This window comes from Natrix helvetica, assembly GCF_964273705.1.
Source record: "Natrix helvetica genome assembly, chromosome: 6".
NCBI lineage: Eukaryota > Metazoa > Chordata > Lepidosauria > Squamata > Natricidae > Natrix > Natrix helvetica.
Window position 1 is genome coordinate 75221336 of NC_138553.1, and position 18428 is coordinate 75239763.

At 41.5% G+C, this 18428-nt stretch overlaps 1 protein-coding gene across 1 annotated transcript in view; it reads left to right on the forward strand.

Annotated features, from left to right (window-relative positions):
• Nucleotides 1-18428, forward strand: part of ATXN10 (ataxin 10) — a 68703-nt gene that overhangs the window by 14878 nt on the left and 35397 nt on the right. Inside the window, exons 4-6 of the mRNA XM_081957993.1 lie at nucleotides 7176-7272; nucleotides 9223-9387; nucleotides 12849-12929. Of these exons, the coding sequence (XP_081814119.1) occupies nucleotides 7176-7272; nucleotides 9223-9387; nucleotides 12849-12929 (343 nt within the window). The remainder of the gene's footprint in view (nucleotides 1-7175; nucleotides 7273-9222; nucleotides 9388-12848; nucleotides 12930-18428) is intronic.

Sequence of the window (18428 nt, forward strand, 5' to 3'; positions counted from 1 at the left end):
GCTTCTATATGTTTTCGTCTCCTCCTGTCATTGGTGAATTATCCAAAGGCTGTTTCAATAGCTAGGCTGCCAAATGCTTTGCCAGGTATCTTGGGTTTAGAATGGTGTCTCTCAGCCTTGGCAACTTTTAAGATGCATAGGCTTCAACTTTCAGAATTTGTCTTAAAAGGTTGCCAAAGTTGAGGATTTACTGATTTACAACAGCTAAAGCCCTATTATACCTGGTGAAATGACCACTGCAAATTCTGCCAAGAATGTACAGAGGGAATTTTGCTTCCACATCTTTCTGGGCATGTACAGATAGTCCTCACATCAGTTCCTTTAGTGAACGTTCAAAGTTACAACAGCACTTGTGTGTCCCATTACAGTTGGCCAATAAATAATTCCATTCCATTCCATTCTATTCTATTCTAAAATGCGACTTACGACCGTTTTTCACAGCTACAACCTTTGCAGCTTCCCCATGATCATGGGATCAGAATTCACATGCTTGGCAACTGGTTCATACTTATGACCGTTGCAGTGTCCCGGAGTCATGCAATCTCCTTTTACGACCTTCTAACAAGCAAAATCAATGAGAAGCCAGATTCACTTAATAGCCGGGTTACTAACTTATCAACTGCAGTGATTCACTGAACCACTGTGGCAAGAAAAATCGTAAAATGGGGCAAAGCTTCCCTTAACAAATATCTCGCTCAACAACATACATTGTGGTCATATGTCAAGGACTACCTGTATTTTGTCATAAAAAATCAAGCTTTCCATCTGTTTATATGCAGACAGAAGTAAGATGGTTGTGTTAAGGAGTTGCCACCAGATGGTGCTATTTACTCCAGAGGACTTTCTCCTATTGAAATGCACCTTGCTATTAATACATCACATTGTACTGCATTTAAAAACTAGGCGCAAAAGTGACTGTTTCCTTTAAAAATGGTGCAAATGTTAAAAGAATATAATTCTGAAGAGTTGTTGCAATAATCCTGTTTACTTCTACTTGTGACACCTTGATTATAAATCTTAGTTAGGATGTACGAACTTGCGGATTTCATCACTGTCTGAAATGGGGAGATAGCAATGGGAGAACTTGTTCCAGAAGGAAGAGGAAAAGACCCTGATGTAACATCAGCATACTTATTTTTAGAGAGATCTGTATTTTCCCCCCAAATGCCATGCAAACATAGGAGTTGGAACTGAGTCCTTTAACCAAATCAACTTGGTTTGTTTTTGTGTTCGACCCCCAGTTGCCTCACAGGGCCATTTGCCCATTTACTTTTGAAATGGAGACTTGTCAATTTTATATGGTTTAATGTTGTAGTTTAAAAAAAAATAGATTGCATGTCATTGGGACCAGTTGGGAGCTTTGGCCACTAGAGGGCACTGTGATATGCTGTTTCAGAACACATGGCTAGGCCTAGGACTCCCCTAAGTTACTATGAATTGTAATTCTGCAGCCCTTTTAACGGGACAGGGTTAAGACGCGATATTTAACTTTTTCTTTTTTAAAAAAGAGACCATTTAAAGCAGTTGATCATATTACCCATTCCTCCCACCTTTTCTTGTTTGCCTGTGTATTGGATCCATATTCCCTGTTATCAACTGAACTGCGGTTTAGATTTCTGGAATTGGAAACAAAGTGGGTTTTTCCATGCTATGTTTTGTAATCCAGGGTTAGTGACTACCTTCCACCTGTGATGGTTCTGCTTTCTTAGTCCGATTGAGTAATGAATTTCTAGTTGTAAGGGATGTTGCCTCATTGAATGTAGGTTCTGGGACAATTCTTGCAAATGAGATTACTTTCTTGGAAAGAAGATTTCTGTAATTTGTTGTATTACTTCTTGGAATACCATGTTTCCCCGAACATAAGACAGGGTCTTATTTTCTTTTGACCCCTGAAATAAGCACTTGGCCTCATTTTCGGGAAGGTCTTATTATTTTTGAGTTGTAGAAGGCCTCTTGGCTGCTGCTATGTTGCAATATTTTTGGGGAGGGCTTATTTTTGAGAGAGGGCTTATTTTAGCACATGCGCTCAAAAGCCCAATTGGGTTTATTATCCAGGGAGGGTTTGTTTTTGGGGAAATAGGGTAAAAACAAGCCACGAGAAGAAGGATAGACCCTCATGAATCTTTTTGTTTCGTAAGAATTCATTTCTCGGTCTTTCAATAATTTCCAGAATGGTTTCAATGAAATAGCATAACTTGTGCTTTGGGATTATTTAAATTCAGCATAATTAGGACTAGATGGTAAAATTGTCTACCCAGTGAACCAATATTCACAAAATGAAACTTAAGTTAAAATCTATTTTAATATTGACTTTTGCTCAATTTCATACTGCGTGTATATATGTGCATTTTGGAGTCCAAGTAGATAGTCACTTAAATATGAGCCAAGAGTGTGTGTGGCAACAACCAAAAAAAAGCCAATGCAATCCTAGGCTGCATTAACAAAGTTTTTAAGCTAGTAAACTCAGGGAAAAAAAATCAAACTTATAAAAAATGATATATTTGGAAAATACAAAATCAAAATATTTTAAAAAGGGAAAAAAAGATAATTTGTAGACTAGGAAATCTGGGCAACAATAAACATTGACCATATTCCTTTTCCTCAAAGTTTTACTTGTGTATCTGTATTTTAAACAGCACACAAATAACCCATAGTTTCTGTGTCTCAAAGCACTTGATTTAAAATGTCTTTACGTGGTGCCAAAATATTTTTTTTGGGGGGGGGGGGTCTTATTTGTGAAAGGTAAACAAAATTACTTTAGATTGCATATTAAGACGAACACTGATGATGATGTTATCTAGTTTGGGTAATAAAACGTCCACAAGAAAATAAGCGCAGAGAACACCAAGGACCCCACATATTGTATATTGCTGTTCTTTAGTAACTAGCAGCAACTGGTTTGCATTCTTCCTTGCCTCCTCTTCCTCTGTCATTTCTACGACTGTTGGAAGATGGAATCTTCAGCACTGCATACACTGGTGATTCATTCTTCCCTGCATTCCTCATTCCTCTTGAGAGCTGACTTTAGATGTTTTTAAGGGGCATCTTCATTCGAAGAAAAACCAAATCCACAATGAGATCCCTGGTAGCCTAATTTTTAATTGTCTTTCTGTTTGCTTCAAGAAGCAAGGTACCCAGGCCCTTCTACTACGACTCTGGTGGCTAGCTGGTTCAGCACCTTTTGGAGAATTAGAATTAAAATTAGAATTAGAATAGAATAGAGCTGGAAGGGACCTTGGAATTCTTCTAGTCCAGCCCTCTGCTTAGGCAGGAAACCCTACACCACTTCAGACAAATGGTTATCCAACATCAACTTCAAAACTTCCACTGTTGGAGCATTTACAACTTCTGGAGGCATGTTGTTCCACTGGTTACTTGTTCTAACTGTTAGGAAACTTCTCCTTAGTTCTAAGTTGCTTCTCTCCTTGGTTATTTTCCATCTATTGCTTCTTGTCCTGCCCTCAGGTGCTTTGGAGAACAGCTTGACTCCCTCTTCTTTCTGGCAGCCCCTGAGATATTGGAAGACTGCTATCATGTCTCCCCCTAGTCCTTCTTTTCATTAAACTAGACATACCCAGTTCCTGCAACCGTTCTTCATATGTTTTAGTCTCCAGTCCCCTAATCATCTTTGTTGCTCTTCTCTGCACTCTTTATAGAGTCTCAACGTTACACTGGATGCAGTATTCCAAGTGTGGCCTTACCAAGGCATTATAAAATGAGTATATAATACCCATTACAGTTTTCGGGGGCTGGCAATCAACACTTCCAACTGTTTTCCTAACATCTGGCTATCTATATTTTAATAGTTAATTAAATGCCACTCTGAAACAAGGGAGAAACAGGATTTATTGATTTTTTTCCCCAGCATTGCCCTTTGGGTTAGTGTTGTGGATGCTTGTTTGTTTGATTTTTTAGAAGTTTGTGTTGTTGTTCTAACTTTAAATCTATTGGCCTTCCATTGATCAAAGCTACTGAATGAACCTTTTTTTTTAAACCGAAAATCAATTTAAAAAAACCCCAAATCATACATTTAGGAAGATTTATATAATGTATGTGATATCTAAAACTAGCATACTGGATGCATTTGAAAGAAAGGAAATTCTGGCGATGGAATATGCGGGCTTCAATTTTCCCGTATGGAGATCTGAAGGGTGTTGAGTTCCTTGACTGCAAATTGCAGCGGTTTGCCAAACCGTCTAAAAATAAAGAAGGCAGTGAGTGACTTCAATATTTTTCCTTTTGAAATATTGCTTATTTTACACCATGCAGCCTATAATGACCCTGTTCCAGCGTTGGATTTCTCCTTTTCTTCCATTGTCTATTTCCTCACTTGTCCAGGTCACCGTTACTGTCAACGTTCTGTCTTGATTTAAATAATTCGCCGTATCAATTTTTTTTGGGGGGGGGGGGCAAACTTTTAAGAAAATGACAAATTATACAGTGTAGAGACTTCACAATGTTTTGTTACCTGGCTGAACTTGAGAATCCTCCCCCCCAAAAGTTTCCCTTTCAAACGAAAAAGGAGTCACTTCTGATGATGTTTTACAAGTAAAACATATGCTTATAGAATAGGATAACAGAGTTGGAAGGGATTTTTGAGGTCTTCTAGTCCAACCCTCTGCTTAGGCAGGAAACCCTACACCACTTCAGACAAAGGGTTATCCAATCTCTTCTTAAAAACTTCCAGTGTTGGAGCATTCACAACTTCTGGAGGTAAGTTGTTCCACTGATTAATTGTTCTAACTGTCAGGAAATTTCTCCTCAGTTCTAGGTTGCTTCTCTCCTTGATTAGTTTCAACCCATTGCTTCTTATCCTACCCTCAGGTGCTTTGGAGAATAGTTTGACTCCCTCTTCTTTGTGGCAACCCCTGTGATATTGGAACACTGCTCTCATGTCTCCCCTAGTCCTTCTTTTTATTAAACTAGATGTCCTGCAACCTAGCCTTGAATTAAGGCAATATCTCCATTAAGATAAATCAGCAGTAATAGCTTCTGCTTAACATAAATTTTAAATAAATCTAGCATTACTTAAATCTACCTGCACCCATGTAGAGAGTCACCGTGTTGGATGTCATATACAGTACCTTGTTTGAAATAGAACAGCTCCAAGTTCTTTCTCTAGGCCAGGAGTGTCAAACTCACGGTGTCATGTTGTCGTCACGTCTCATATCGTGACTTTCACCCCCCCTCGCTAAACCGGAGTGGGTGTGGCCAACGCGTGACGCTTCTGGCCCACGGGTTTGTCAGCCCTGCTCTAGGCATTGAAAAAAGGAGTCATTTAGGATGTATTTTGGGGTCAGCCTTCGCATGAATCAAAACACAGACCTGCAAGGATTGTCTTCTCAAGAAATCCTCATAGTAATCCCACCTAGGTGGGCACTGGTTTGATGAGCCTCCTAGCGTTAGCTTTGAATTGTTATAAAAAGTAAAGGTAAAGGTTCCCCTCGGACATATGTGCTAGTCGTTCCCGACTCTAGGGGGTGGGGCTCATCTCCGTTTCAAAGCCGAAGAGCCAGCACTGTCTGTGGTCATGTGGCTGGCATGACTAAATGGCAAAGGCGCACGGAACGCTGTTACCTTCCCACCAAAGGTGGTCCTTCGTTTTCTACTTGCATTTTTACATGCTTTCGAACTGCTAGGTTGGCAGAAGCTGGGACAAGTCACGGGAGCTCACTCCGTTGCGCGGCGCTAGGGATTCGAACCACCGAACTGCCGACCTTTCTGATTGACAAGCTCAGCATCTTAGCCCCTGAGCCACCTCGTCCCTTTGTTATAATTATAATTGTTGTAATGGAACCCAATCCTTGACTGCATTCCTATTTTAAAGTGGGTTTGTCCTTTATCCCTTTTACTGAGTCCATTCCTCTACTTTCTTTTTCAGGAAGAAAGAAGAAGAGGCAATGAGTTAATCTGATAAGGACAGACCAGTAATTCATAACGTATAAAAGTAGGCTCTGTGCATTACATACCGTATTTTTTGGAGTATAAGATGCACCTTTTCCCCCCAAAAAGAGGGTGAAAATCTGGGTGCGTCTTATACGCTGAATACAGAATTTTTGGCCTCCCGAAACCCTGCCCCCTTTGCAAAAATGGACGTGCAGAGGGTTTGGGAGGCCTACAAAATGCTCCTGGGGGCTGCAGAGGCCAAAAATGAGCAAATGCAGGGTTTTTGCTCGTTTCCCCCCTATCCCCAGGAGCACTTTGCAGGCCTCTCAAACTCTCTGCATGCCCTGTTTTTCACAAAAAATGAGGTGTGCAGAGGGGTGGGAAGACCTGCAGAGTGCAAAAACGTCTTTTTAAAATTTGCCTCTTCAAAATCTTGGCGCGTCTTGTAGTCTAAAAAATACGGTAGTTGATGAACTTGCTTCTAAGCTTGATGGACCAAAGGCTTGTGGTTGGTCAATGGGGTAAGGAAGCTGGCCAGGCTGCCCTAATAATCCCCTTTTCAATATTAGGGATGTGCTTAGAATTCCTTAATATAAACAATTTTCTTGTCGGTAAAAAAACAAAAAATTTTTTTTTTACCGACAATCGATCAATGGATTCAGAAAGTGGCGGGGTTTGCGGAAATGGCAAAAATCTCAGCTTTCTTAAAAGGTCAGAAGCAGGAGAATTATATACAGGAATGGGTAAAATGGATTGATTATATACAGAATAAATATCAGACTAGAAAGTACTATGTAGCCTTTAGGTAAGAATGTTTAGATTGACAGATGAACAGAGTAAATAATATATGGGATGTTTGGAATTACTGGAGTGGTGTATAGCGGAAGTCGGGGGTGGGTTTGATTGGGAGGTGGGGGAGGGTTGGGGAGGAGGGTGGGGAAATATATATGTATAATTAATTTAGAGGATGGGATCAATGGGATATTGTTACTTTAAGAGAAATCTATATTATGATTTATATGTGCTCAATTAATTTAGAAGATGGGGTTAATGGGCTATTGTTACTTTAAGAGAAACTTGTATTAGGATTGTTGGGAGGTGAGGGGGCACAATAACTGAATGAGAAATCTATTTTAAGACGGGGGAGGGGAGGGGGTACAGTATTTGTATGTGATCTATATTATATTTTGGGGGGGTCGGGGGGTAAAAAGGGGGGAAATCTGTATAAAACTTTTTCAATAAAAAAAAAATTCTTCTTTGACACGTATCTTTTTATTTTTCTCTTCTAGCTTTTCGTTGTAGCCTCCAATTTCTTGGAAATATTGCAACAGGGAACCGTGAGTCCCAGAATTCAATTTGGAAACTTGCTTTCCCGTCTCTTTTCTTGTAAGCATCTGCGGGTGTCACTTTTTTTTTTTCTCACAAAAAGGGTAGAGTTGCTTGGAGGTACTTTAATCGCGCTTGGTTTTAAGCTTCGTTGTCCTTGTTTGCAAGTCTTCAACTTTTTGGGTGAAGAAAAAAAAATGGGGGGAATAAGGGATTTGGGAATATATTCTGTGGCTTTCTTCCTCCACGTTAACTTCGAGAGTCAAAATGAGAGTTTCAGTTTTAGATTGGATTAAATTGGATTGCAGGACCACGGGCTTTTCTCTGCGGCTTAAAAGATTTATGTTTAATCAAATTCAGGTAGGTGGTTTCTCCATCTTAGGCAAGATCTGCTTTCTATCATCCGTAGATGCAGAAGTTGAAATTCCTTCAGGTTTGGATATATCCAGTGAATACCTGGACTAAATAAATAAGTTAAAATGTCAACAGAAAACTGATTTTTTTGTTTTTAAAAGAGGCTTAATTTGCAGATGAAAAAGGAACAAGTGTACTTGGTTAGCAGGGACATTTTGGGGCTGCTTTTGAGTCAATATTGATTCCGGGCAACTATCTAGACAAGTCCATGCTGTTTCCCCAGCAACTTTTTCTGAAGTGGGGTTCCCTTGCTTTCTTCCTGGAGCTGAGAGAGAGAGAGAGGGATTGGTTCAACATTGTTCAATTGGCTTCGTTACTAGGGCAGGATTGGAATGCACAGACTCCCAATTTCTAACCCAGTGCACTTAACACCTGTCCCAAGCTGGCATTGAGCAGGTATCTCCTCTCCTGTCGCTTCATTCTTCCACATCCTGCATTCAGGAACGGTAGATGCGGGATGACCCCTTTTCAGATGTTTGAAGAGGGTTGAACTGTTACGGCAGGGGTCCTCAAAACTTTTTAAACAGGGGGCCAATTCACGGCCCCTCAGACTGTTGGGGGGCCGGATTGGCTGGGTGAGTGTGGTCATGCGACTGTGTGGGCGTGATCAATTTAGCAGTCCAGTAAACAATACACCTAAATTAAAGGTTGATTTGTTTTGCTCCTGGTGGAAAGCAGGCAGCAGGGATGTGGCTGCCTGGGGGGTGGGGTGGGGTGAGAGACTTCCTTTTGTGTGTGTATGTGTCTCCCTCCCTCTCTCTGTGTCTCTCTGTAGGCTGGGGGCGGCATTTTTGGCCTCCTGACACCTCTGTGCACCCCGTTTTTGGCCTCCTCGGCTTCCAGAAGGCGGGTGGGAGATGGTGGGCAGGTGGGGTGATGTGGGTGGGGCAGCCTTGTGGTCCTATACGGGGCGGATTAATGGCTTTGGTGGGCCGTATTTGGCCCACGGGCTGTAGTTTGAGGACTCCTGTGTTACGGGGTCTGTTGGGTTTTTAAAAGGCAATTAAAATGGGCCTTAGAAGCAGAGACATTGTGAACTTTTCCCTGTAATAATTTGGTGGTTGATTGAAACTGAGTTATTTCGTTGATCTCAATCAAATTGTGCTTTGTACTATGGCAGAGGTGTCAAACTTGCTTCGTCACGGCGTCACGTGATTTTCCCTCCCCTTCGCTAAACTGGGCATGGGCATGGGCATGGCCAACTTGTGACGCATCAGGGCCCCGGGTTTGACAGCCCTGTACTATAGTATTCTATTGTCATTGATACTTGCATACAGTATATGTTAACCCTATTTATAAAAGTAGGGTTTGTGAAATGCTCAGTGTCGGTATGGGTTGGAGCAATGTATAACCCTAGCAAATAGATAAATTGATGCTCAGCCCTCAAGCATTATTTCTTACTGCTAAACTCTCCCACTTCTCCCAGTCTCTTCTTGTTGACAATTTCCCAGCCTCCAATCATTTTCATTGTCCTTATTTGCATCTCTCTCATTTGGTCGTAATAACTTTGGATGTAAAAATATTATAGTTTAACCACCGCCGCCACCAGTGACTGTCCTTGTTCCTTTCCTTCCTTTCTTTTTTTTTTTTTTAAAGGAATTGTTTAAATCATCAAGATGAGAAAATCATTGATTATTGTTCTATGGTTCTTTTCACGTGCCTTAACCCGGAGCGAATCAAACAACTCCAGGAACAAAACAACTTGAACATTGCCCTCTCTGTTCTTCGAGCTTCTAGAAGATGCCCAGAATTGGAATGGATGTATGTATTCTGTTCAGCTTTTTCAAAACGGTAACAAGGGGTCTTGCTTAGCTTTTGATGACCTGTTCTGACCGAGACTTCCCAAGAGCATGAAGGAATTCCTTCTCCCGACAAAAGCCCCTTTTATTAATTAATTGACTGCGAATTCTGCTCATTCCCATCCAGCAAAGTCTTTCAAGGGAGGATTTACAGTCACAGACCTTATCTGGCTTGGAGAGCTGCCAGGCCGATATCTGCAAAACTTGGCAAGGAGTCTTGGAGAGTCACAAACTAATTAAGCGAACTAATTGTCTCCTGCAAACTCCACTCCCCTTTCGCTCCTCTTTTATTTCCTCTGGGAGGGACCATTCATCGTCCATCTGTGGCCTTACTCCCAAGTCGACCCCTGTTCTTTAGCTGTTTCCTTCCTCTGGCAACTCTGCACATGCGCACATTTGGGAACAGGCTCCAGCTGTTCGTCTGCCTCACTGATGTCTGTCTCTGAAGGCAGCTGATAACTGGCATATGGTTCTAGCCCCCTTTCTGCCTCTGACACAGAGCCCTCATCAGAGCCTTCCCCAGACTCCAGGACTGGCCCATGTCCCTCCCCAACCTCCTCACTGTCCGAATCTGCTGCCAGCTCTGCTGGCTTCTGGCAAGCCACAACATAACCTTCCATTCCACAGGGTATAAGTTACAGCTTCTTTTAAATTCTTTTTAACCCAGGCACTGTAAAAATGTTACACTGATAGCTTGTAACTGAGTTGCATCCATTAAGCCTCGTTTCGTCAAAGAGAAGACCCCAAATCGCATGTGATATTGGCATTTTCTGACTTTTTATTAGTAGCACCTGGCTACGCTGCTCCCAGGTGCTTCTGTTGCTCTTCCCTGTCCAGCAGACTGCAGACCCGGGTATGGGGAGGAGGAAGAAAACATGGAGATGCATTTTGGTTCACAGAAGAGCTATTTTACTTATCTGAAAGGAAGCTGGATTCTAATGATGGAGCTTATGATCAGAAACACGATTCAGATTAAGGGCCACTTTTTGAATTACACCAATGAGGCTTGATCTGAACCATCAAGTGTTCCAAAAAGTCTAAAAAAGAGTTATAGCCAAGTAACTGTGAAAGGGATCTTGGAGTCCTAATGAACAACCATTTAAATAGGAGCCAGCCGTGTGCAGCAGCTGCCAAAAAAGCCAACACAGTTCTAGGCTGCATCAACAGAGGGATAGAATCAAGATCATGTGAAGTGTTAATACCACTTTATAATGCCTTGGTAAGGCCACACTTGGAATACGGCATCCAGTTTTGGTCGCCACAATGTAGAAAAGATGTGGAGACTCTAGAAAGAGTGCAGAGAAGAGCAACAAAGAGGATTAAGAGACTGGAGACTAAAACATATGAAGAACGGTTGCAGGAACTGGGTATGTTTAGCTTAAGAGAAAGAAGGACTAGGGGAGACATGATAGCAGTCTTCCAATATCTCAGGGGTTGCCACAAAGAAGGAGGAGTCAAGCTATTCTCCAAAGCACCTGAGGGCAGGACAAGAAGCAATGGGTGGAAACTAATCAAGGAGAGAAGCAACTTAGGAAACATTTCCTGACAGAACAATTAATCAGTGGAACAGCTTGCCTCCAGAAGTTGTGAATGCCCCAACACTGGAAGTCTTTAAGAAGATGTTGGATAGCCCTTTGTCTGAAATGGTATAGGGTTTCCTGCCTAGGCAGGGGGTTGGACTAGAAGACCTTCAAGGTCCCTTCCAACTCTGCTATTGTATTGTATTGATGGTATTCAGCCGGTTCGGGATAGTGGCGATCTGTGGGTAGTGGTCCACTTTGCTGTCCTATTTAGCCACATTTTCTAAGCCACGTGCATGCTTGCAAGCCGTGCGTGAGCAAAGCGCATGCGTGGAAGGTTACATGCATGTGCAGAAGGTGCACACGCATGCTCACAGTTTTGGTGCACGGCGAACCGGTGGTAAAATAATGTGAAGCCCACCTCTGGCTATAGCCCAAGCAATGTAGTTTATTCACTTTACAAATTTTGGAGTGGCTTTTCAGACTCCAAAATATTGGACACGTCTTAAGGCACATATTCTGGAGAGTAAGAATTTCCCTGAGAATAGACTCCAGCATGAGTCTGAAAGCTTGGAATAATAAACCTCTGGTCCTGGTGATTGACTCAGATTGGATCCTGTAACATCTTAAAGCTCTGACCATCGCACAGCTTGGGTTTGGGGGTTCATACATCATCGGGGTAACTCAAAGGAGCCATGTTACGATGCCATCATGCGAATGAAGTGAGTTGTGTAATTATGTCATATTAGTTACTGATGTTGCATGACTAATGTTATTTATGGTTGAATTTTTGTAGAGCCACTAAATCTTGCAGTATTTATATGGAAGTTCCCTGAACACATGTGAGCCATAGGTGAACAATCTTTCTTTGGAGGAAGAATTTACACCTCTTTATCTTTTTCTGCTTCCCTCCCTCTCCTCCCCTTCCCCCCCATTTTTCTTTACTGACTTTTGATATTGCCAGTTTGCACAGGACAGGGTTTATTTTGGGGTCATTGTATATTTTAATAAAATGATGAATGAAAAAGTCCCTTCCCTACCTTCTAAATACATTTAGCCTTTTGAATTCTGAAAAAAAATATATAACAGCAATTATAGAATCTGGCTTATTTCTATGGAAGATGTTTTCTCCAGAACAGCTGCCTATTTGGTACAGTTTCTTGGATGTCGGAGTAATCCCTTTTGCAGGAATGGCAGACGAAAAAGTGCGAATGTTAGTTTTTGCCAGCTTAAGGGTACATGCTCAGTGGGTCCAACTCACTATGTTTTAGATTTTTAAAAAAATCAACAAATAAATTAACATTTACACTGTTTTTAAAGAAATCGAGGATCAATGAACATACTATATATCTTACATTTGAACTTTTAAAGCAATTCCTGATTGCCCATTTGCATACCGGAGGGAGAATATTAATAATTTTATAATTTTGTTACCTGGCTATGTGGCTCAGTGGCTAAGCTTGTTGATCAGAAAAGTCGGAAGTTCGGCAGTTTGAATCCCTAGCGCCCCATAACGGAGGGAGCTTCCGTTACTTGTCCCAGCTTCTGCCAACCTAGCGGTTCGGAAGCACATAAAAAATGCAAGTAGAAAAATAGGAACCACCTTTGGTGGGAAGATAACAGCGTTCCGTGCGCTTTCGGCGTTTAATCATGCTGGCTACATGACCATGGAGACATCTTCGGACAGTGCTGGCTCTTTTTCTTTGAAACGGAGATGAGCACCGCCCCCTAGAGTCGGGAACAACTAGCACATATGTGCGAGGGGAACTTTTACCTTAAGAAATATAACTTGACCGCTATCAGTGTGAACTACATTAATACAGTGCAGAGGTGTTAACTTTGTTGTTTATTTATAACCAACAACAACATGTCCTACTTTTTGTGCTCTTTTTCCTCATTCCAGGACCTTGATTGTTACCAACCATTTGCTGAAGTGCCCCGAGTTGGTCAAAGCCCTCTATGCCAAACTGAGCGATTCAGAAAGGTAACCCCCAAAACCAGTGTGGGTTTTAGTAGTTAGCATACCATGTTGAGTATCCTGTTCACATGATTATTTTTTTGATGGGGGGGGGGGAAGAAAAAAAACGGTGTGGTTTTATAGTTGGCACGGAATCCCTAAATACATGTTTCTGTGTCAGTAATGGTTTTAAATTGGTTGGTTAACGTTACAGTCCAGCCGCAACTGGCAAGGATGTGGATAGGAGTTGCAGGATTCAGGTTGGCACTCTGACTTTCTAAAGAAATGCGCAGGCTGGGGATAAACGAAGAGAAGATATCATGCTTGGACCCTGATTTCGTAAGAGCATCGTTCCCTGCTTTGCATCAAATGATTCAATCTAACCTCTCATTTCGTAGCTAGAGTGGAACACCCTCCTCTCTCCCCAAATAAAACAACAGTGTCTGTCTGCCAAATCATTTCAGATACCTTCAACCCTCCAGCCAAATGAAGGGCAAGGTGAACCTTCCTCCCCCCCCCCCTTGCCATCAGCAATATCTCCTTACAAACAAGCTGGCACATGAAATGAAATTCGAGAGGATATATTAGCAAAGTAAAGAAATATCAAATAGGATGTTTTGGGTATCAGTAATGTACATACTCACTGGAGAAGAGCCTAATGCAGGTCAGTCCTAGAGGAGGTCGACCCTGACTACTCTTTAGAAGGCCAGATCCTGAAGAGGAAACTCAAACACATAATGAGAAGGAAGGACTCCCTGGAGAAGATGAGCCTAATGCTGGGAAAGATTGAGGGCAAAAGAAGAAGGGGACGACGGAGAAGGAGGTGGCTGGGTGGAGTCACCGAAGCAGTCGGCATAAGCTTAAATGGTAGAGGACAGGAAGGCATGGAGGAACATTGTCCATGGGGTTGCGATGGGTGGGACACGACTTCGCAACTAACAACAACAACAACAACAATGTGCACGTTTTGCTAATATGATTGTATTTTTCTCTGACTAGCTCCATCACAAAAACCAGATTTAGTAAAAACCACGATGGGGATCCTTCTCCTTAGCCATCAGTATTTCGTAATTATACTTGGAAGGAATTAAATGGAAATCACGATTTGGGTTCAATAAGCGTGCCCAGATTTTAACTAGGATTATTAGCACATACTGGAGGATAGCATGAACCGAAAAATAAATGAAAGCATCGTAACCTAACTTAGCCAGTCATTAGCTTCTAACCAGGGTTTGCAAACTGTCCAGATGCTGGTTTCACTTCCAGTTCATGCAAATGGTGATATGCAACTTTAACTGTGGTTAAAAACACGGGAATCCCAAACAATGCATCTTAATTAGGAAATACTTTTAAAAACATTAACCATCCAGATGATTAAAATTTAAAATACAGCTATTGCTAGTTGCAAAGTCGTGTCCGACCCATCGCGACCCCATGGACAACACTCCTCCAAGCCTTCCTGTCCTCTACTAACCTCCGGAGTCCATTTAAGCTCATGCCTACTGCTTCGGTGACTCCATCCAACCACCTCATTCTCTGTCGTCCCCTTCTTCTTTCGCCCTCAATCGTTCCCGGCATTAGCCTCTTCTCCAGTGAGAAGACACGGTAAGAGAAATATGGTATGACAACCTATAACGTATCTTTGTTCCTTGGTCTACGCAACTGTACCGTACGATACATTGGGGATAACCTGAGCACAGCTCCAGGCGTGGGGTCCTATCTTCAAAATCCTGCAACGCTTGGACTAGAGGACCTAAGCGCTACCATGGTCACATTGCCAAGCCCACTCATGACCATCTTAACCTGAGGCAGGGGTCCGCAACCTTAAACACTCAAAAGAGCCACAAAGGTCCTAACCGGAAGCCCCCTGTTCAATTCTGGAGCCAACCGGAAGTCTGGTTCCCCCACCATAGAGTCTCCTCCTAGCACGGCATCCTTTTTTCTCTACCTCTCCTAACCAAAAGCCCTATCAATTGTGGAGCTGACCAGTGACAGGGAGCCACAGCAGAGGGATGAAAGAGCCACATGCGGCTCCAGAGCCATAGGTTGCTAACCCCTGACCTAAGGCATCCAAAAAGTAGTCAGAAAGCCTTCCTACCTAGGACTGTTTCTGTGGAAATCATTGAATGCATGCTCTGTATTTGTGGGTGGGGAGGCTATCAGATAAGTCTCCTCTCCCTTGGCTTTCTGCAGAGGGTTGCAACCTCCCTCATTTACTCTGATGCCAAGCCTGTGTGCAGACCTCCTTACCTCTGCAAGATTCAACCCTGGTTAACGTTTCTAAAAAAAAGGAAATTGGGACTAATGGTGTGGGCGGACTGGGACCGGCTCTGGAGCAACATGCCCCACATCCCCTGATGTGCTCCTAATGATAAAGCAGGAGTTGGATGCTTGCTCTGCAGCTGGTGCACTCCTGTTGCTTGCAGTGAAAGGGAAAAATATTTCTGCAAACAAATCGAAACAGAAAAGACAGGATGGAAAATACTAGTTTTCCTTTCTTTGTGCCAGCACAAACCCAGAAGGGGCTTTGATGGAAGGGTTTGCTCGCTTCAGATCTCCCTACTGTGCTCAGTAGGATTGCTCTGCTAAAATATTTATTCTGATTTTTTTTTAAAAAAAAGAATAATCAGTATTCTCTGAATATTGGGGAACTTTTTAACCACCGCAGAAATTTCATCAGTTATAAATTAGTGGTAGCTCTGCGCCTTTCATGATGAATGCTGTAGTCCACAACCGTAACATCTCGTTTAATGGCATCCTTGATGCTCTCTGAGCTTGCTTGGTTCGTTACAGATTAGATATATAGAATCATAGGGTTGAAAGGGATCTTGGAGGTCTTCTAGTCCAACCCCTTTGCCCACGACAGGAGATCTTAAACTATTCTGGACAAAATGGCTCTCCCATCTCTTCTTGAAAACCTCCATTAATGAAGCACCCACAATTTCCTCCATTGGCGATTTTAATTTAATTTCATTAAAACATTTAAAACTTACTCTGCTAATTGCTTTTTTTGGGGGTAGCTTGAGTAATATTGATACTTGCTTCTAGCAAACAAGGGCTACCTGTATTGTCAAATTCCTCCGTAGCTCTTGTCAAAGGTATACAGTAGTGGCCAAAATTGTGGAAATCTTTTGGGGAAAGTGTATTTTTGATGTTTGATGGCTAATAACACCACTTTTCTTTGGAGTAGTACCATACAATTATATATCAATGGAAAGATAGGTTAATCAACAATGTAATGCAACAAAGTCTGTTCAATTATCTGTATTCTGTAAAAAGTTATAGCCAAATATAGCCAGCAATAAAACCCAGTCAATCATTCAATCTTGGTTTCACATTATAACAGCTGCGGAACTAAAAGATTTGGTTCACTCCATGGGAAGACGTTGTAAGGCCATAATTCATGCGAAAGGTTACCCAACTAAGTATTAACTGACATGCTGATAATTTTTGTATATCACATTTTTTTCTATGGTGATAATTTTTGTTTATATCATTTTTTTCCTATGTGTTTCACTTTTCTTCTTTATAGCTGCTATTCTAATAGCAAATCCTTCATAAAAGTTATTGGATTGCATTCTTGATTAAATTATATTTCCATTGATATATAATTTTAGGGCACTGCTTGCAAACAAAGTGGTGCTATTAGCCATCAAACCTCAAAAATACTCTACACTTTTCCCAAAAAGTTTCCACAATTTTGGCCACTAGTATATACGCCAGCCTGCCTATTAAGCTTTTGATAACAGTAGAATAGTTCTTCTTTCGTCATATAAATGCTGAACAGTTTCTGTTTTGAAGAATGATTATTTCAAAAGTTAACAATTTTAACAATATGACTCCTCGAAACTACCAGACAATGCAAATAGAAATTTCCCTAAAGTCATAATAATATATTTTTTAAAATTTATATCTTACCTGACTCCCAGCATTATTTTAATACAATGATTATTTTGGATTGGAAAGTTTATATTTTTACTCCGTGAGTTCCAAAAAACATGAACTTCTCTTAAGTGCTTATTATAAACTGAAGCTGCTGAATATTCATCCTCTACTTTTCAGATCCCACCACTGACATCTCCCAGGGTACTTTAACAATTTCTTTGTGGGCAGAAGGTTAGGTTGGAAAGAGCAGCTGAAAGGAGTGCATGTTAAAAAATGATATCATGTAATCGACCCAAATGTTTGTAAGAATAAGAGGTTTCCTTAAGTCTAGACTAAAAGTATAATTTTTTGTTTCTGTTATAATTTTGCACCAGTGAGGTTAAAACCAATTTTGTTGTATTTAAGTACAATGACAATAAAGGTTATACCAATACAATACAATACAATACAATACAATACAATACAATACAATACAATACAATAGTAGAGTTGGAAGGGACCTTGGAGGTCTTCTAGTCCAACCCCATGCCTAGGCAGGAAACCCTATACCGTTTCAGACAAATAGCTATCCAACATCTTAAAGACTTCCAGTGTTGGGGCATTCACAACTTCTGGAGGCAAGCTGTTCCACTGATTAATTGTTCTAACTGTCAGGAAATTCCTCCTCAGTTCTAAGTTGCTTCTCTCCTTGATTAGTTTCCACCCATTGCTTCTTGTTCTACCCTCAGGTGCCTTGGAGAATAGTTTGACTCCCTCTTCTTTGTGGCAACCCCTGAGATATTGGAACACTGCTATCATGTCTCCCCTAGCCCTTTAGCTTAAGAGAAAGAAGGACTAGGGGAGACATGATAGCATTGTTCCAATTGTATTGTATAAGTATAATCTTTATTGTCATTGTACTTAAATACAACAAAAATGGTTTTAACCTCACTGGTGCAAAATTATAACAGAAATGGAAAAAGAAAAAAAACAACTTGCGTGTGCATGGAGTGATTGTGGTTGTATTTAAAAGTCTCACAGTCCAAGGATAGAAACTATCTTTAAACCTGTTTGTTCGGCTGGCTATACTTTGATGCCTTCTGCCTGATGGTAGAAGTGCAAAGAGACACTGACCAGGGTGTGAATCATCTCTGAGCATCTTCCTTACTCTGCTAAAGCAGCAAGATCTGGCGATGTCATCCAGTGGTGTCAGAGAGGGCAACCAATGGTTTCTTGTGCCGAATTGATCACTCTCTGTAGTGCTTTCCTGTCCGCAGCTGTTAAACCAGCAAAAAAGAGGGTGAAAATCTGGGTGCGTCTTATACATTGAATACAGCATTTTTTGCCTCTCGAAACCCCGCCCCCTTTGCAAAAATGGCCGTGCATAGGCTTTAGGAGGCTTCCAGAGTGCTCCTGGGGGCTGGGGAGGGCAAAAATGAGCGAAAAATGGCCAATTTTTCATTCATTCCCCTCCCCAGCTCCCAGGAGCACTCTATAAGCCTCCTAAAGGCTATGCATGCCCTTTTTTCCCCACAAAAAAACAGGCCCGTTTTAGCAAAAAAATTGGCTGTTTTTGAGAGGTCTTCAGAGTGCAAACACTTTTTAAAAAAATTTGCCTCTTCAAAATCTTGGTGCGTCTTATACTCTGAAAAATATAGTAAT